At 46.9% G+C, this 15,564-nt stretch overlaps 1 protein-coding gene across 1 annotated transcript; it reads left to right on the top strand.

Annotated features, from left to right (window-relative positions):
- Nucleotides 1–976: 976 nt before the first annotated feature.
- Nucleotides 977–14,119, top strand: FAM174B (family with sequence similarity 174 member B). Its single transcript, XM_082290531.1, has 3 exons — nucleotides 977–1,260; nucleotides 8,300–8,431; nucleotides 13,597–14,119. Exons 1-3 carry the CDS (start codon nucleotides 986–988, stop codon nucleotides 13,598–13,600), a joined length of 411 nt encoding a protein of 136 aa, XP_082146657.1. The 5' UTR covers nucleotides 977–985; the 3' UTR covers nucleotides 13,601–14,119.
- The last annotated feature ends 1,445 nt before the right edge of the window (nucleotides 14,120–15,564 follow it).

The raw sequence follows: 15,564 nt of genomic DNA, 5'->3' as shown, positions 1-15,564 counted from the left end.
ATGCTCAGTGCCCCAGGATGGTTTGCAGGACCAGGGCTGTGATTTCCACGAATCTTACATTTTTAAAGATGTGAAACATCTGTAAATACACTACCCTGGAAGCAGAGCCCTTGTGATCAGTGGAAAGGCAAAGGACATAAATCTGATGTAGGAATTGTTGATGTAGCAGCTGGGCTGTGCTGACCCAGCAGCTCGGGAGGTCCGTGCCCTGTTTGATGGCAGTGTGAACCCTGTGATCATTTTGCAGCTGGGCCGATGTTGTGTGTTGTAATTAAAAGTGGCCACGGAATCACAGACACAGAGAACTTTATGGAGGGCACCCACTGTGATCATCGAAGTCCAACTCCTGGCCCTGCACAGGACACCCCAACCATCCCACCCTATGCCTGAGACTGTTGTCCAAATACATCTTGAGCTCTGTCAGGCTCGGTGCCGTGACCGCTGCTCTGGGGAGCCTATTCCGATGCTCACCACCCTCTGGGTGAAAAAAGCTTTTCCTAATATCCATCCTACACCTCCCGTGACCCAGCTCCAGCCGTTCCCTCGGGTCCTGTCGCTGGCCACAGAGCTCGGAGCTGCCCGTCCCGAGGAAGCTGCAGCCCGCGGTGAACTCTGCGCTCCCTCTCCTCTTCTCCAGGCTGAACAACCAAGTGCCCTCAGCTGCTCCTCCTATGGCCCCTGTCGACCCTTCCCCACCATCGCAGCCCCCTTGGATCCTCTCTAATAAGAGCTGGTCGTGCTCAGCGAGGGAGCAGCGCCGGCCCCAGCAGCAGCGGGGCCCAAGGCAGCGGCGGAGCCGCGAGAAGCTCCGGGGGCGGAGGCTGCGGAGGCCCCGGCCCCGGCCCCGGCCGTGCCCGGCCGCGGGGCCCCGGCGGCGGCGGCGGCGGCGGGAGGCGGTGCCTCTCGGGGGGGCGGGGGCCGGGCCGGCCGGCGCTGCCTTCTGGGGCTCGGTGCGGCCGGAGCCGGAGCAGCCGGAGCGGGCAGGATGCGCCCCGCCGCCGCCCCGCTGCCGCTGCTCGCGGCCTCGCTGCTTCTGCCGCTGCTCCTGCCCGCCGCGCCCGCCGCCCGCGGTAGCCTGGAGCCGCCGGCGGGCAACGGCAGCCGCCCGCCCGCCGCGCCGGGCCCCGGCAACCACAGCGGGGCCCGGCTCAGCCCCGTGCCCGGGATGCTCCGCGACCTCTCCGCGCTCAAAGCCGCCGTCATCGGGGCCTGCGCGCTCACGGCCGCGCTCATCGCCTGCCTCCTGCTCCGCGTCTTCAGGTGGGGACCGCCCGTGGCAACCCGGGACCCGGCGGGGCAAGGGGGGACACCCGCGATGGGGGGCACCGGCCGGAGGGCCGGAGGGGGGAAGCTCCTCCTGTTTTATTATTATTTTTATATATAATACTTATCTTATATACAATCATATATAATCATATATTATATAATAATAGCGTGACCTGCCCGCTAATGATGCATTCAAAGCCCGGCCCCAAGCGTGTGTGGCTGGCCCAGCAGCCCCTGGGGAGCCGTGCGGGGCTGCCGGCCTGGCAGACCCGCGCCCTCCTCCGCTCCTGCAGGAAATCAGGGCAGGAGTTGGGTTCCAAGTGGGATTTTCCAGCGTGGGGTACACCCGCTGCGTGCGTCCGCGGTGGGCGCCGGGACTGGAGTGGGCACGGAGCGAAACGCGTGAGACTCCGTTGGAGCATTTGGGAATGCGTGGGGCTGGTGGTGGTGGTGGGTCACTGGGATGGGTGCCCAGGGAGCCATGGGGTGCTTCACCATGGAGACACACAAAGCCCAGCCGGAGATGCAGGCCCAGATGGCGAAGTGTCACAGCTCAGTGTCCGGTTGCTGGGCAGGGGCAGCCGGAAAGAGACGGGAACAGCTGGCGCTCGGCATCGGGAGGAGGCGAAGCCATGGCTCAGGTGACAGAAGCAGTTAAACAAGTGGAGTTGGCAAATTCTTCCTTGTTCTGTCTTCAGGCAGCTCCTTTGTGCATGGCTGAATGCTCTGCTTCTCCTGCTTTGAACTAATTCCATGAAGGAAGGGCAGCGCTCTCGATGGTAGTATTCCAAAGTATGGTCTATAAACCGAAATGATCAGGGCTGATACTTTATGAAGAAATTGACATTTAACTGTATTCTGCTTAAGTGTGTGCAGCAGCTGGCAAAGGCAACGCAAATAAATGTGCTCATAAAGTGAGGTGGTTTGGGAGAGCCCAATAAAGTATTGAAGAGATTTTTTTATTTTTTTTTTTTTAATCAATATATTTGCTTCGCAGCTGTACAATGTTGTCACGGACAAACAGCAGAAATGGTAGAGGTTATATGAGCTAGAATTAGGAAGTCTATAACCAAGGTTTTTCATTCTGAGCTAAGTTTCTACTCCTAGTTCTGTGTCATCTTGGAGAGTTTATTTTCTTTGCCACAGTTTCTCCGGAGTATAAAGCAAGATCTTGTGTCAAGGAGACCTGGCGTAAGGCTGAATATTTGCAGCCAAAGAGGGCAAATGTATAACCTTTAAAGGCCTTCCTTATACCATTATCAGCAAAAACAGGTCCAGGTTAAAGTCACCTTGGGAAAGATGGATTAATTCTCTCGTGCCAAAGTTGTCATTATACAGCTGATCAGAGTTAATGCAGCATTAAAGATATGTTAAAATATGTTAAAACCCTCTGAGATGTCTTGTATATCTTTGGTAGAACCTGCTGGGGAAGTGGAAAATTAAGCTATTGGCTTCTGAGTATGTTTCTTTATCTGACAGAGCACTTGTTTGTAAACAGTTATCCCAGTTGCAGACGAGACAAGAATACCAACAGGTATGTTTGTACAGCATCACACTTGTAGCTGACAACACAGATCAGTGGAGATTCTGTTGCAGAAGAGATAAAGGATTTACTCTCAGTAAATGTAAAGCTTTTCTCCATCAGAATAAGAGCTTTGTTCACACTTAGTCAAAAACATTGCTGTTTTTTTTCCTGAAGAGTCATGGATTCCTATTAAAGAGATTTTGCTGAAATCCGATCTTTGATTAAACTTTCACTTTGAAATTGTTGTGGGTTGCTGGAAGTAAATTATCCTTTTATGTATGGGTTGTAGAGATGAAATAAACCAATGAGTGGCCAGATACTCATCACAGGCATTGGATTAATATTTTATACATTTTTCATATGCATCTCATTTTTACATATTTTTCTGTTCATATTATTTTCCTTTTTTGTTTGAGCAGGAATAGATATATTTCTCCAGTTTTCAGCTCAGTTAAGGCAACACTCAGAAATTCCTCTTTATTCCTTTTCAAAATGTTATACTCTGAATTCATCTGATGGTTCTCTAGTTCAGAATGTGGTATCACCCAAAGTGGTCTGAATTGCCTTTCTCTTTGTGGCTGCTGGGGTCTATGAAGGCCAGCCAAGACTTTGCTATTTGTCTGCATGTGGCAAGGTCTAATTTGCTAATAGTATTTATTTATTTATTCTTTTTTGCAAGCTTGGTTCTGGGTTTGCTTTCTTTCCTGTACCCGCGGGCTCTGCATGCCCCCAACCCAAAACCATTTCCACAACAAACCAAATTCCATGTTATTCTCAATCAAATAGTTGGGTAGTTTGCATTACTAAGAAACCCAGTGTCTTGCAACAGATTGTGTGTGGCTGAACTCACTCTTTGATCTGTGTTTTGGATTTTGCCTTTTTACCTCAGTGTTCTGCCCTGTTTCTCTCTCCTGGTGCAGCTCGGTTCATTCCATTGCAATGCAACTCTTGGGATCAGCTCACAGGAAACACAATTTTTCAGATGTGGCCAACTGTGCTGGTAGACCATGTGCCTTCTAGGGAAACCTGATAAGTTGCTTTTGTTCCAGTGGGCCAGCTGAGAGCAACCCAAAGCTTTAGTTGCAGAAGAGTCTGCTCTATAAGTGTGTGCTTCATGTCTTGACCTGCCCTTGAAGAAACAGAATCCAGGGTGGAAAAGCTGCTGTATATCTAGATTTTTAGAGAGAAGCTACCTGCTTATTTTGCATCTCCTTGCGTTGTTATTTTGCCACTTGTTCAATTTTGATTTCTTCTCAAATACCATTTTTAGCTTAGTTTTCTAGTAATAGCAAAACTGGTATAAATGACTCAGATTGAGGAGAGAGGTTCAAACATATGATTGTAGGATACAAGACCCTTTGTTCTGTGAGCTGGACAATTGCTTCGGGCCATCCAAGGCTTAACCCCAGAGAGTTTTACTGATTTAAAATTAATTGTGTTATAACCAGTTAGAGTACTCCAGCAAAGACAAGACTTCTGCCAGCAACAGGAAAGAATAACTCAGATTAAATTACATTAAATGGAGAGGGAAAAAAAAACCCAACACAATCAACCAAACATCCAACCCCAAAACATATTTGTGACCTATGTTGAAAGCCATGGGCAGGCAGCACCATTGACTGTGGAATCGTAGAATCACAGTTGGGGCTGGAAGGGGCCTCAAAGATCTCCTCATTTCAACCCCCCTGCATGGGTGGGGACACCTTCCACTAGACCAGATTGCTCCAAGCCCCGTCCCTCCTGGCCTGGAATGCTTCCAGGGATGGCACAGCCACAGATTTTCTTGGCAACCTGTGCGAGGGCCTCACCACCACCCTCACAGTAGAGAATATCTTCCTAATATCTATTTCAAACCTGCTGTCTTTTAGTTGGAAGCCATTCCTCCTTGTCCTGTCACTACATGCCCCATCTCCAGAAAGCACGTGAGGACTTGGCTAAGTGCTTCAACTTTGCTGTATTCAGCACCATCCAGAGAGCAGAGATGCCCAGAGAGATCAACAGTAATGAGATATTGCTGATCTAATTCATCAGCTGGTAGGAAGCCTGGAGTTTCCTGAGGTTTATAGTTCATAATTTTTTTTTTTTTAACTGTTAAGTGAGTCCATTAACAGGAAATAAAGTGGTCCTAATGCCATTCCAGATATAACATTGCTGCAGTTCTAGGTGGGACTGGATTAATCAGACTTCCAGTAAGCACCCTACTTAGAGGGGATAAGGGGTTTTTTGGGGTTTGGTTTTTTTTTCCAGGGGATGGTCCCCTCCTTCTACATCTCTTAGCAGGAGGTAAGAAATGCAGAGACCTCTCTCTCTGGGTCAGGAGAAGAATAATCCTTGAATGTCAGGGTTGTGGACTAAAATAGATTAGAGGCGTAAATAATACAATGAACCAGTGAGTTGATTCGAGCACTTACCCCACCACATGATGCTTCAGAGAGGAGGATGAAGTGCTGCATATGACTGGTGCTTGATCAAAATAGCCCCCGGTCAAAGTACAGACACAAAGTCAGCGTTCTGTCTCTGTGTGTTGTGTTTCCCTGCAGTCTGGAGAAGGATGCACGTCCGATTTCGGATGGACCAGGCAGACCCTGCTGTGGTGTGTGGTGCCTCAGCACTGGGTGTGCAGTCAAAGGTTAATATCCCTGTTTCCACTTAATTTGGGTTTTCTTTCCTCAGAATTCTGGGCAAGAGCTGTAGCACTCCCTCCTAATTACAGGGGGTGGCTGAATCACTAGGAGCAACAGGATTTTTTTAAGTAGAAGATGGTTTTCTCTGCTAAACTACCCAGAACCACTTCTACCCTGGCTGAACCACTTGAGGAGTGCATTGTCATTGTGCTAGGGCCACACTCTGACCATAGCTTCCATCATGCTTCTTGTTTGCTTTTAAAAACCCCCACACAATGAATGTGTCTGGAAAGGAGATGGTCTGTTTGCCCATGAGGTCTCGTGTGTCCTGATCCTGTCCAGGAGGTCTCCAAAGTTCATGAAACATTTGTATTCTGTAGTTCCTGCCCTGTGCTGCTCTGCTGACTCTGTTGCTTGGTCCCACCTGCTGAGTAAAATGGTTTTTAATTTTTGTGCTGTTGTTGCTGATGGTTACAGGGATCCCACTGAGGTTCAGGAGTTTTAATGTGAAGCAGTTTCCTGACAGGCAGCCTTATTATGTGTGCATGTGGGGAAACTCCCAAGGCTTTCCTGCAAAGTTAGCTAGGGTAATTCTTCTGGTGTTTATGAAGCCTGGGGGAGTTGTTCAAATGAGCAAATGAGAAAACGGACAGCTGGAAAGCAGATTAATGACAAATTAGCTAGATAATCTGGGGTGGAATGGATTGAGAAAGAGGTGGCAAGGAAAGACCTTTTTGCCTTATCAATGGCAAACAACTGGTTGTAGCAGCTTAGCCAAAAACCAGCAGCAAAATGAGCTTTCTCCCTATCCTGGATGAGCACGGTCATTAAGTGAGGTTGTGGGGATTAATAGGTCACTGTACAGTGAGTTCTTCTCCAGGTCCTCTTGAAAGTGTAGCCCAAATAGACTGATTAATGAATGGCTGAAGGCAAAAGGATTCTAGTTTCCCCTTTCTAAAAATATCTGTTCTTCAGTAATTTCTTCAACCACTCCTTTATTAACTGTTTTAAGATGAAGCCTGTGGAATAAGTTATGTTTTGTAATGGAGGAAATGAGGAAGGATGGGTCTCAGTAAAGTGGGCCTGATACTCGGGTAGGATCTTAAGAGGAATCTATGGAAACCCTTGTAGCCTGTATGGGAGTGCAAAGTGGTAAAGCTGTGCTTGGTTAATTCTGACAGGTTAGTCTTGGTCTATATTTAGGCTTCCCAGCATGAGTAAATATTTCTTGTAAAAACAATGCATTACTTGCAAGAGGAGACCTCCCTGCATCACTTTGCTGCTAGGTTTTAGCAGGGAAGCACAGTAACAGAGAAGTGGTTTCAAAAGGATTTTCAAGTGTTTGGGTTAAGAGTCCTGCTGCCCTGGATATAAAATTGCTTGTTTCAACAGAACAAACCACCCTGTGCTCTGCGTGACACAGCAGCACAGATCGCTCTAAAGATTAGACCAGGAGGTGACTTTTTCCTCACTCCTGATGCAACCTCAGCCTTCAGAACAGGGAAGAAATGCAGACTGCTTCATCCCAAGGGGTGGGACCTGTTTGTTCAGCCTTGGACTACTGCCCAAAAGCAGTGCTTGGCAGAGGTACTGAGATTTCCACATCAGAGCTCATCACTGATTTAAATTTCCTTAACTTTAAGCTTGGAAGGGACCATTGTGGTAGAGATGCACACTCAGGGCTGGAGTCCCAATGTCTCTGCAGTGCTCACACCCCAGTTCCTGTGGCTGTGTAACTCTTTTAAAGACATCTTGAGGCAAAATTTGTGCTTTTGAATCCAGCACAGCTCACATGACATGCCAGGGCAAGGCTTCTTGTTGGTGAAAGTACACTCGTGACGTGCTGACTGCTCAGAGCACTAGCTGTGATTACCAGAAATTAGGGCTGCTTGCTTGTGCCTGCACTAGCTTCCTTCTCATGCTTGGCAGGTGCGAGTTTTATTTTATAAAAGGCAAAGGGGAAAATTCTGCATTTTGTTAACCAAAACCACCCACTTTTCTCCCTGAAGGCTGGCTGGGTACACATCAACACCTTCTTGAATGTATAATCACAAAAATGCATTCATGCATGAGCAGTGTGACCTTCCTAGTCTGCATGAAAGCAGTAGGTGAAATTAAAAAAAAGGACCCATGCAGTTCAAGCTAGAGGCAGAGAATAAGTTGAAAAGCCACACACCAAGTGTTTGTTAATTGAAAGTGTTAGAAAATAGATCTCCCAAAACCGTGGGATGTGCAGGTGTGTGAGCATCTCCATTTCCAAAGGAAGGTGAGGCTGGTGTCTGTGGGAGGAGGGGTGGTAGGTACTGTTAGCTTTGAATGATAGCTGATTATTTTTCATAGCACCTACACAGCATGGAGCCTGAAACTGCTCAGATGAGACTCAAGGTTGTTGCTGTGGGAATCCTGAGCTTGGCCTGGTTGGGAAAGAGAGCAGGCTATTTGTACGCAGACATCATCACCTCCTTGCTCCTAATCCTGCCTAGAACATTCCCATGGCTCAGCAGGACTTAACCTGTGCTTTCTCATCTGAACATGTTCGCTAAACCAGTGGCTGCTTCAGCTGATTAAGCCCATGTCTCACTTATTGAGTGTGGCAGCAGGAGGATGTGGTGGCTGCAGCGTTCGTGTGCCTGCCCTGGGTGCCAGAGCATCTCGGGTTTGTCAGCAGTGGAAAGACTGACGTTGATCTGGATTGCAGCTGACGAGAAACTGCTCTACAGACAGGCACAAACGGTGGCCTTGGAGAGGCAGCAGGAGGGGACGGAGGCTGGTTCTGCAGTGTTCCTCTTGGGGGGTCTGAATCAGAGTCAGAGCTGGTGGGAACAGCTCCAGCCTCTCCAAGGAATACTGTATAAAGACAATCTTTCCCACCTCTGTGTTTCAGGTCTGGCAAGAGGATTAAGAAGACCAGGAAGTATGACATAATCACCACCCCGGCCGAGCGGGTAGAAATGGCTCCTCTGAACGAAGAAGACGACGAGGACGAAGATTCAACAGTGTTTGATGTGAAATACAGGTACTGCTGCCATCCATCCAGTTAGACTTGCTCACTGAGCTCTTGTTAATCGAGACAGCTCCTTTATTTCTCTGCTGTGCTAAGTTGGCAGGGATGAGGCAGTCACAGTCTCCCTCTTTGCCCCAAGCATTATCCCTTTCCTTTGCAGCCCCTTGGCCTGTTCCCAGCACGCATGGCTCTGTCCTCCCCTGCTCCTGCAATAACCCTGTCACTGCCCCCGGGCTGTCTGCCCTCCTCTTTCCCCTGCAGAGCAGCACAACGGGATACACGTGTCCCAAATAGCTGACAGGGTTTGACAGACTGAACTTCCCCTCTCGGGCAGCTGCTGGCAGTTCTGTGTGCTCACAGTGGATGGAGGGCTGTGGATCAAGGGTCGTGGATCCAGGGCTGCTTTCCCAGGCACTGCCGTTGCTATGAGCCTGGGAGAGAAAGGATCTGCACGAGATTTGTACCAGTGTGCTCCCGTGTTGGTCTGTGACACAGAGAGGACTGTGGGCCCTCACTGATGCTGTTAGCAGTTATCCCTTAGCAACGAACTTTCCTTAAATATGTTTGTCTTTTTGAGATGGAAGTGGTGTGACAACCCAAAACTTCGGGTGCCTATTCTTGGCCTGAAGATTTATGGCAACAATTCAGCACACAGAGATGCTGCTTGTTGATTTATGGCATCAGGGTATCGGCATCTCTTATTTTTATTTGCATCAAGCCATCCACACTATTCAAGTTGTGTTCTCATCCAAGCAAGGCCTACTCTAAAATCTGTCCTACTTTGGCTGAAATAAGCTCTCCTAATTATAAAAATGCAGATCTTGAGAACTTCTAACTGGAGATTTTACAGACTTTACTCACATTGCCCATCTCCTGGCTTTGGAAAAGGGGGAACACCACATCTGCTCTGAGCACATGCATGCCAACATCTGAACCATGCACCACCGTATGCTCCATTGGTTGTTTCCAAAATCACTGCATTAGTTCTCTGTGAAAATCAGGAAATAGTTGGGAGCCATGAAACAATGAAGGGTGTGAGTCAAGCCTTTATGTGTAAACAACTAGTTCTTGATTTAGAAGACTCCTATCAGTCCTTACCTGACTTTTGCTGTTCCCTGTAGCTGCCCTGTGTTTGCTCTAATAATTTCAGCTTGTGCAGTTTGTACTTTGGGATCCAGCTTTGTTAAACCCAGAGTGCAGAGATCTGAGTCACCATGACCTGCTCAAATAGCCAACATCTCCCACCCTTTTCCTTTTAACTCCTACTTTCTCTGTGAACTTTTGGAAATGGGATCAGAGGGTTTTTTTCCCAAAGAGTGAGAACAGAAGAATCTCAATCATGGCACTGCTTCAGGACAAGATGTCTAATAGTAAAATACTGGATGAACAAAGAGAGCTTTCTGGAAACCATTTGTCTCTTGAGAGGTGTGTTCGTGTTATCTGACATTGCTTCCCTGGAGCAGGCACTCCACCGCTATCACCGAAGGTATCAGCTCATCCTGGGTCCCTGTTCTTGGCCACCCAGTCCTCTTTTCAGCTGTGGGAATTCCTCCTTTCTGCCACAGTGCAACAGCTATTAAATTCCACATTTTCTGCAGTCCTTGCTGTTTCAGGCATACTTTTATTTCGCTCAAACAGAGCTACTCACTTTAGAGGGGGAGATCATCTTACAGACAGCCCCTTAGCAGTGCTGATTTTGGGAAAGCTTCTTTGGGGATACATTTGCTGTAAAAGGTGTCAAGCTCTCTGGTTTTTTGTGCAGCTTGGAGAGTATATCCCAAACAGTTCACAAATCCTGTCTCCAGTAAAGAGACTTCTTTGCAAATTTGTTTTTGAGTTTGTTGCTGAGTTTGACCATTGACAATCCCATTAAACTAATCAGGAGGTTCTTCATAGGTGCTTGTGTTCAGATGGGAGGAGAGGGATAGAGCTGCAGAAAGGGCAGCTCAGACTTGCCCACAGTGAATCAGGGAACAAACTTTTAACAGGTCTTCTGTTGGGGTGCCTGCCCCAGTCCTCCCCTACCCCCAAACTGGCATTCATGGTGTGGGAGGCTCTGGGCTGGTTTGTTTGAGATCCCCTCCCATTGCTGAAAGACCTGTGCTTTCACTTGCATCTGTGTTTGGGGGAGTGATTGAGATTCTGTGGTCTCTCCCTGTGTAATGCAAATAGCTCTCTAATTAAAAGGCAGTTGGTGTGGAGCAGCAACAGGGGAGAAGCCACATTTACCTCTCCAATTGTTCTTGTGCAGTTAATTTTCTTTCCTTTAGTGCTTTGTCCTTGTGCAGATTTGTTTCCAGTCTTACATGAGGCATCAAAGAACAGCAGACAGTGTAAATTGGACTGTTGGGTGAAGGTTGTTGCTATTTTTTCCTTTTTTTTTTTTCAGGAGGCTTTAAGGTTTTAGCTCTCAGTAGATCCTCCCTCCCCCCTCCCCCAGATTCCTTTGGGCAGTGGAGCAACAAGAAATAACCACCTTCCTCCAGTAAGGCAGACTAATGAGACCACTTCAAAATCTTACCCAAACACAGCCCTTTCTGTGCATATAAAAGCCACCCACTGCTGCCTCTGTCGAATGTGTGCTGGATCAGATCCCCTCTTTGCAACCTCATTCCAGCAGCAGGGAAGCAGCTCTGTCAATGGCCTCTCTAATCCTGCAGGCACAATTTCTGTGTGCCAAGAGGGGGAAAGTATAAATCAAAGATTGTCGCAGAGTAAAGGTGCCAGATCACTTGGACATTAACACCTCCTTAAAAAGCTTCATGGAAACCACTGGTTTAATATGTATGTTTCTGTATGTATTTGCTCTAGTATTGAGAGAGGCATTTGGATAAAAAGTTCAGGAATTGTTCTGAAATTATTATAGAGCTACACAAAGAAAGCAAACTGAGCAATGGAAAGAGTGTTTGTATCGTGATAACCAATTCAATCTGTGCTGGAGGCCGAAAAGCATCCTTGTCCAGTTGATTCCTGAACCATATGAACTGTATTGGTCATAATTTCCCAGATGTCAGATGTTTTTTCAAGTTTTATGATGGGATTTGCTGCACATCTTCAAAAATGAGTTAGTGGAAAGCTAAATCCCATCCTCCAAATGTGCTCTTTCTCATCCCATAAATAGATCTTGATTTGAAGATTTCCCTCTCCTCTTTGCTCCTTCAGAACTTTCTTTCAAGAAGGCAAGGGGAATTTGCACGGGTTCTGTGATCTCTGTGATGGAGTTAAGCCTTTGATTCATCATTTGGCACTGAGTGATACTCGAGTAGAGAGCAGTGAAGTAAAATAGGTTACAGGCAAATGTCCCCAACAAACTGGTGTCCATCCCCCACCACAGAACACTCTGCTTGTTTTGTGTAATAAGAGAAAAGAGATTAAAACAGCTGCAGAGAGAACCAGTTTCTGAAAAGGTAAATAAAATTGTTAGCTTGTTAAGCTTATTAACTCTAGTGTAGCTCATTGGGGGATTTCTTGTCAGCTTCAATAGGAAACCAAAAACAAGTTCTGAATAAATTCTGTGGCACCTTGTACATGAAAGGCTTTGAAAGCGCTTCAGTAATCTGGGCTATCAGCAGTGACTCCTCTCCCTGCTGACTTGCAGCTGTTGGAGGCAGCAAGTTCTGCTTTTGCTTCACTTGCTGAGCCCAGCTGGGGGAATTTCACAACTGTCCAGGGCGATATGTGCCATGTGACAGCCCAGAGCTGGGGAAGGAGCTTGGAATTTAAATGCTAGTCCTGATATCAGGCTCCTAAATAAATACTGATAGAAAGTTTTTCTTGGGGCAGATTGAAGCCTCTGTCCTTCCTGTCGGCTGAGTAAAATTCCTCAGTTTGTTTTCCCTATGGATTGTCATTTTTCCCTCTTAACAGCAGCAGCAGCAGAACGCAGAAGCAGTTTAGGAATGCATCTTCCAAAGTGCTCTTGAAAGGAGAAAGATTTATGTGTAAGGAGCAGTGACAAGCTGAGGGAAGAAGACAGGAATATTTATTCAACCATCGTGGGTCTAAAGGGCTTTTGAGAGCTTGCAGGATGTTTTAGAGGAAAGATGCACCACATGTAAGGGCTGGATTCTGGATTCATCCCTTTTTCAGGCACTGATAGCATTGAATTGGATAGAGACATCTTCAGCACAGTTGCAGGGTTCAGCCTTTGATGTACTTGAGTCTTGGGAGTCTGTAAAATACGGGTTACACTGTTGTTGTCTTCTCTAGGACTACATCCTTTCCAGATCCTGACTGCCTGTGCAGCTCTGAATGGAGCATGGAATTGTTCCGTTTGTTACTGCGAGGTGTTCACTCTCAAGGGAGCAGGTCTAATGGATTTTTTTTCCAGTGAAAGCTGCAGGCAATTCTGGATGATGCCCGGTGAATTGTACTGGGGTTTATAGCAGCTTATTTTTTTTCCCCAGCAGGCAGCCATGACAAGTTGTGTGTAAATGGAGGGGTATCATTTATCCTCATCTGAAGGGGGTGCAAATCACCAACACAGGCAGCAGCTCACTATAAATACAACAAATTGCCAAAGCTTTGGTGCTGCTGTTAAGGATTTCCCAGAGGTTCACAGCAGGGGACAAAAAGAGATAGTCAAAAAGCAATTTTTGCTGGGTTTGAAGGCCAGTTGGTCCCTGATGCTGCTGTAACAGCTGTTGCAGAGCACACCCTGTTCTGCTGCTCTGCAGTCCTACCAGAGGGCTCTCGCCTCTTTCCTGGAGTGTAGTAAGTTCCTATTAAGATTGTTTTTTAACCCCGAAGCAGTTAAGGCAGTAGGGTGTCAGGAGGAGCATCCATAGCAAGGAGGATGGTCCATGTGTGTTGATGGGTAAGGGGTGAAAAAGCTGTGAGGTCCAGAATGGGTTCCATGTGCCTCCCTGTGCACATTCCCTTCTCTGCTCTGCACAGTGACTGGCCACAGGATCTTCCAGCGTCTGGGCTTTGTCTCATCTAATTCTGCTTTTGTCTTCCCTTGGTATCTCTTCTCCTGGCATGGCACTAACATCCCATCGGTGCCACCAGATGCGTGAGCTGCTGGAGGGGACTGGTGGCAATCCCAGTGAATGATGCTGCCTTTTCTTCTGTGGCCATTGGGATTTTTTTTTTCCACTTTGCACGTGGGTTCTCATCTCTGCCTGTGAGCTCTTTAATTGCAAATCTCCAGCTGTACTAATTCTTCTGCTTTCCAGGTAAAGCAGCTCCGTGGAGCGTCGGTGCCCTGCAAGATGTCATTCTGCTGTCGAGGGACCTGCTGAACCCATAACTGTGAAAGGGAGGCTTTCATCTCTGCAGCATTACAACCAAACCAAGCCTCACCTCCTCAAGGTGCTGTTTGTACAGCAGGCTGTGGATCTTCTGACTAAAACAGCACCATTTGGTTCCCTGGTGTCCCGACTCCTGCGTTGGAATGGCCAAAGTTCCTCTTTGCAAACTCGGCTCTCTTGCTTTAGGAGGGCTGTAGTGTCACCAAAGCATGACAAGGTGCAGCTCCTTACGGTCTAAATAAGTTTTGCAGAAGGAGGAAGACAAGGAAAATTAAACTGAGCTGCCCCAAGGACTTATTTTCTGAAATCCTAATTCAACACCTCAGTCACTGTTAAACTTTGGTCATTGTTAAACAGATCATGCGTTTAAAAAAAAATCAGGAAGTATTTTTGGGCCTTACAGAGGTGACTTAGGACTTTAAGATGGTAAAAATGTAAGCCATGCTGAAATGCCACACTACGTTTGGTGTAGGGTTTTGGGTGGGAAGGGGTTGGGACATTGACTCATGTAGGAAATTTTCTTGACTTGCTACTGATTTTTTTTTTTTTTTAACAACAATTGCACTAAGTTTTCACTATGACACTCTCATTGTCCCAAGGAGCTCTGATCAGACCAACTTCAGTAAGTGAGACCACAGGGAAATAGGAAGAATCAGGCATGCTCTAAACTACAACAATCTTGGATTAAAGAAGATATATTTTTGTAATTTTCTGCCCTTCCACTGGGAGTAAAACCAGTGTTTTGTACTGTCCTGTGCTGACTGTAACTTGTCTACAATTCATCTATATTACCTTTTTCTAAGCAAAGTAAGTCCTCATGTGGAATGATTGGATTGCAGAGAGAACATGTCTTATTTTTCATGGATGCTTCATGTAAGTGATCTTATTCTCTGTCAAACTGGAAATTTTCCCTTACTACCTGCTTGACAAAGCTCATTTAACCCAAGGACACATTTTTACCCGTTGCTCCCTGCTGTGCTTTGTGCTGCAGAGGTCAGAGCTGTGGGATGACAACTGTGGGAATTAGATTGCTGCATCTGGAAAGGTCGGGTTTGGGAGACCACAGGCATCCAGGCAGCCGGGCCAGCGGTAGAAAGGGCAAACCTAACTGGGTTAGTTTCTCTACTTTGTGGTTTTCCTTTAGAGTAACCACAGATGAAGTTCAAAGGTTACTGTTTACTGCCCTCCTTAACACCTTCTATTTTGGGTTTTTAAGCTGGCTGGAACCTTGCTTTTCTTGGGGAACACATATTTTCCAATTGTTTTAGGATTGTCCCACTGTTTGCTTGACCCTCTCCCAGCCTTGCAATCCCTCAAGGAGACTGCAGTTTCTGGCCAAGCACCAGCCTTGCAGGAGGCTGCCACTTTTGGGATTTTTATCTTTTTTTTTAAAGCCCTGTTGAGATTTGAGGTTTGTTGAGAAAACCAAACTGCTTTGTCATGATGTCATGACCTGCGCCAGTTCTGTGTGGTTCCCCTTGGCCCTTCAGTCAGTAAAAGGAGGTGAAGAGGAATTTTTTTCCTTTCCAGCAGCCTTGTGCATTCATCCCAGCAGCTGCCATACCACAGCTTGCTTTCCCTAGCTGTGACTCAGCAAAGGCTTTGCAGACAGCCAGCTCAGCCTGCATGGAAAAATCCCAAAGCAGACTGTTGTGTTAATATTAGTCATCAAGGCAATATAAAATGCTCTGTTATTTTCATTCATGGAATAGTTTGAGTCATTCTGTGCCACTGTTACCAAGCAATATTTGACATGTCAGCTGCGAGGTGAGGATGGGCTGGGCAGGTTATTCTTGCTGGTAGGAACCAGAGCAGAGAGTGGAACAGTGCTGCAGGTTGAGGTAAGGTCTGGAGCTCTCTCCCCACCTCGGTAAAGCAGGTTTCAGACTCTGG

The sequence above is a fragment of the Coloeus monedula genome (genome assembly GCF_965178545.1).
Source record: "Coloeus monedula genome assembly, chromosome: 14".
In the NCBI taxonomy this organism is placed as follows: domain Eukaryota; kingdom Metazoa; phylum Chordata; class Aves; order Passeriformes; family Corvidae; genus Coloeus; species Coloeus monedula.
The sequence above is the reverse complement of the archived record's forward strand: the minus strand, read 5'-3'. Positions and strand labels throughout refer to the sequence as shown.

Bases quoted from the DNA above. Each gene is read 5' to 3' on its own strand.
- FAM174B (XM_082290531.1), top strand. From the start codon at position 986: ATGCGCCCCGCCGCCGCCCCGCTGCCGCTGCTCGCGGCCTCGCTGCTT. The intron at 1,261-8,299 runs GTGGGGACCGCC...TCTGTGTTTCAG, and splicing joins CTCCTGCTCCGCGTCTTCAG to GTCTGGCAAGAGGATTAAGA.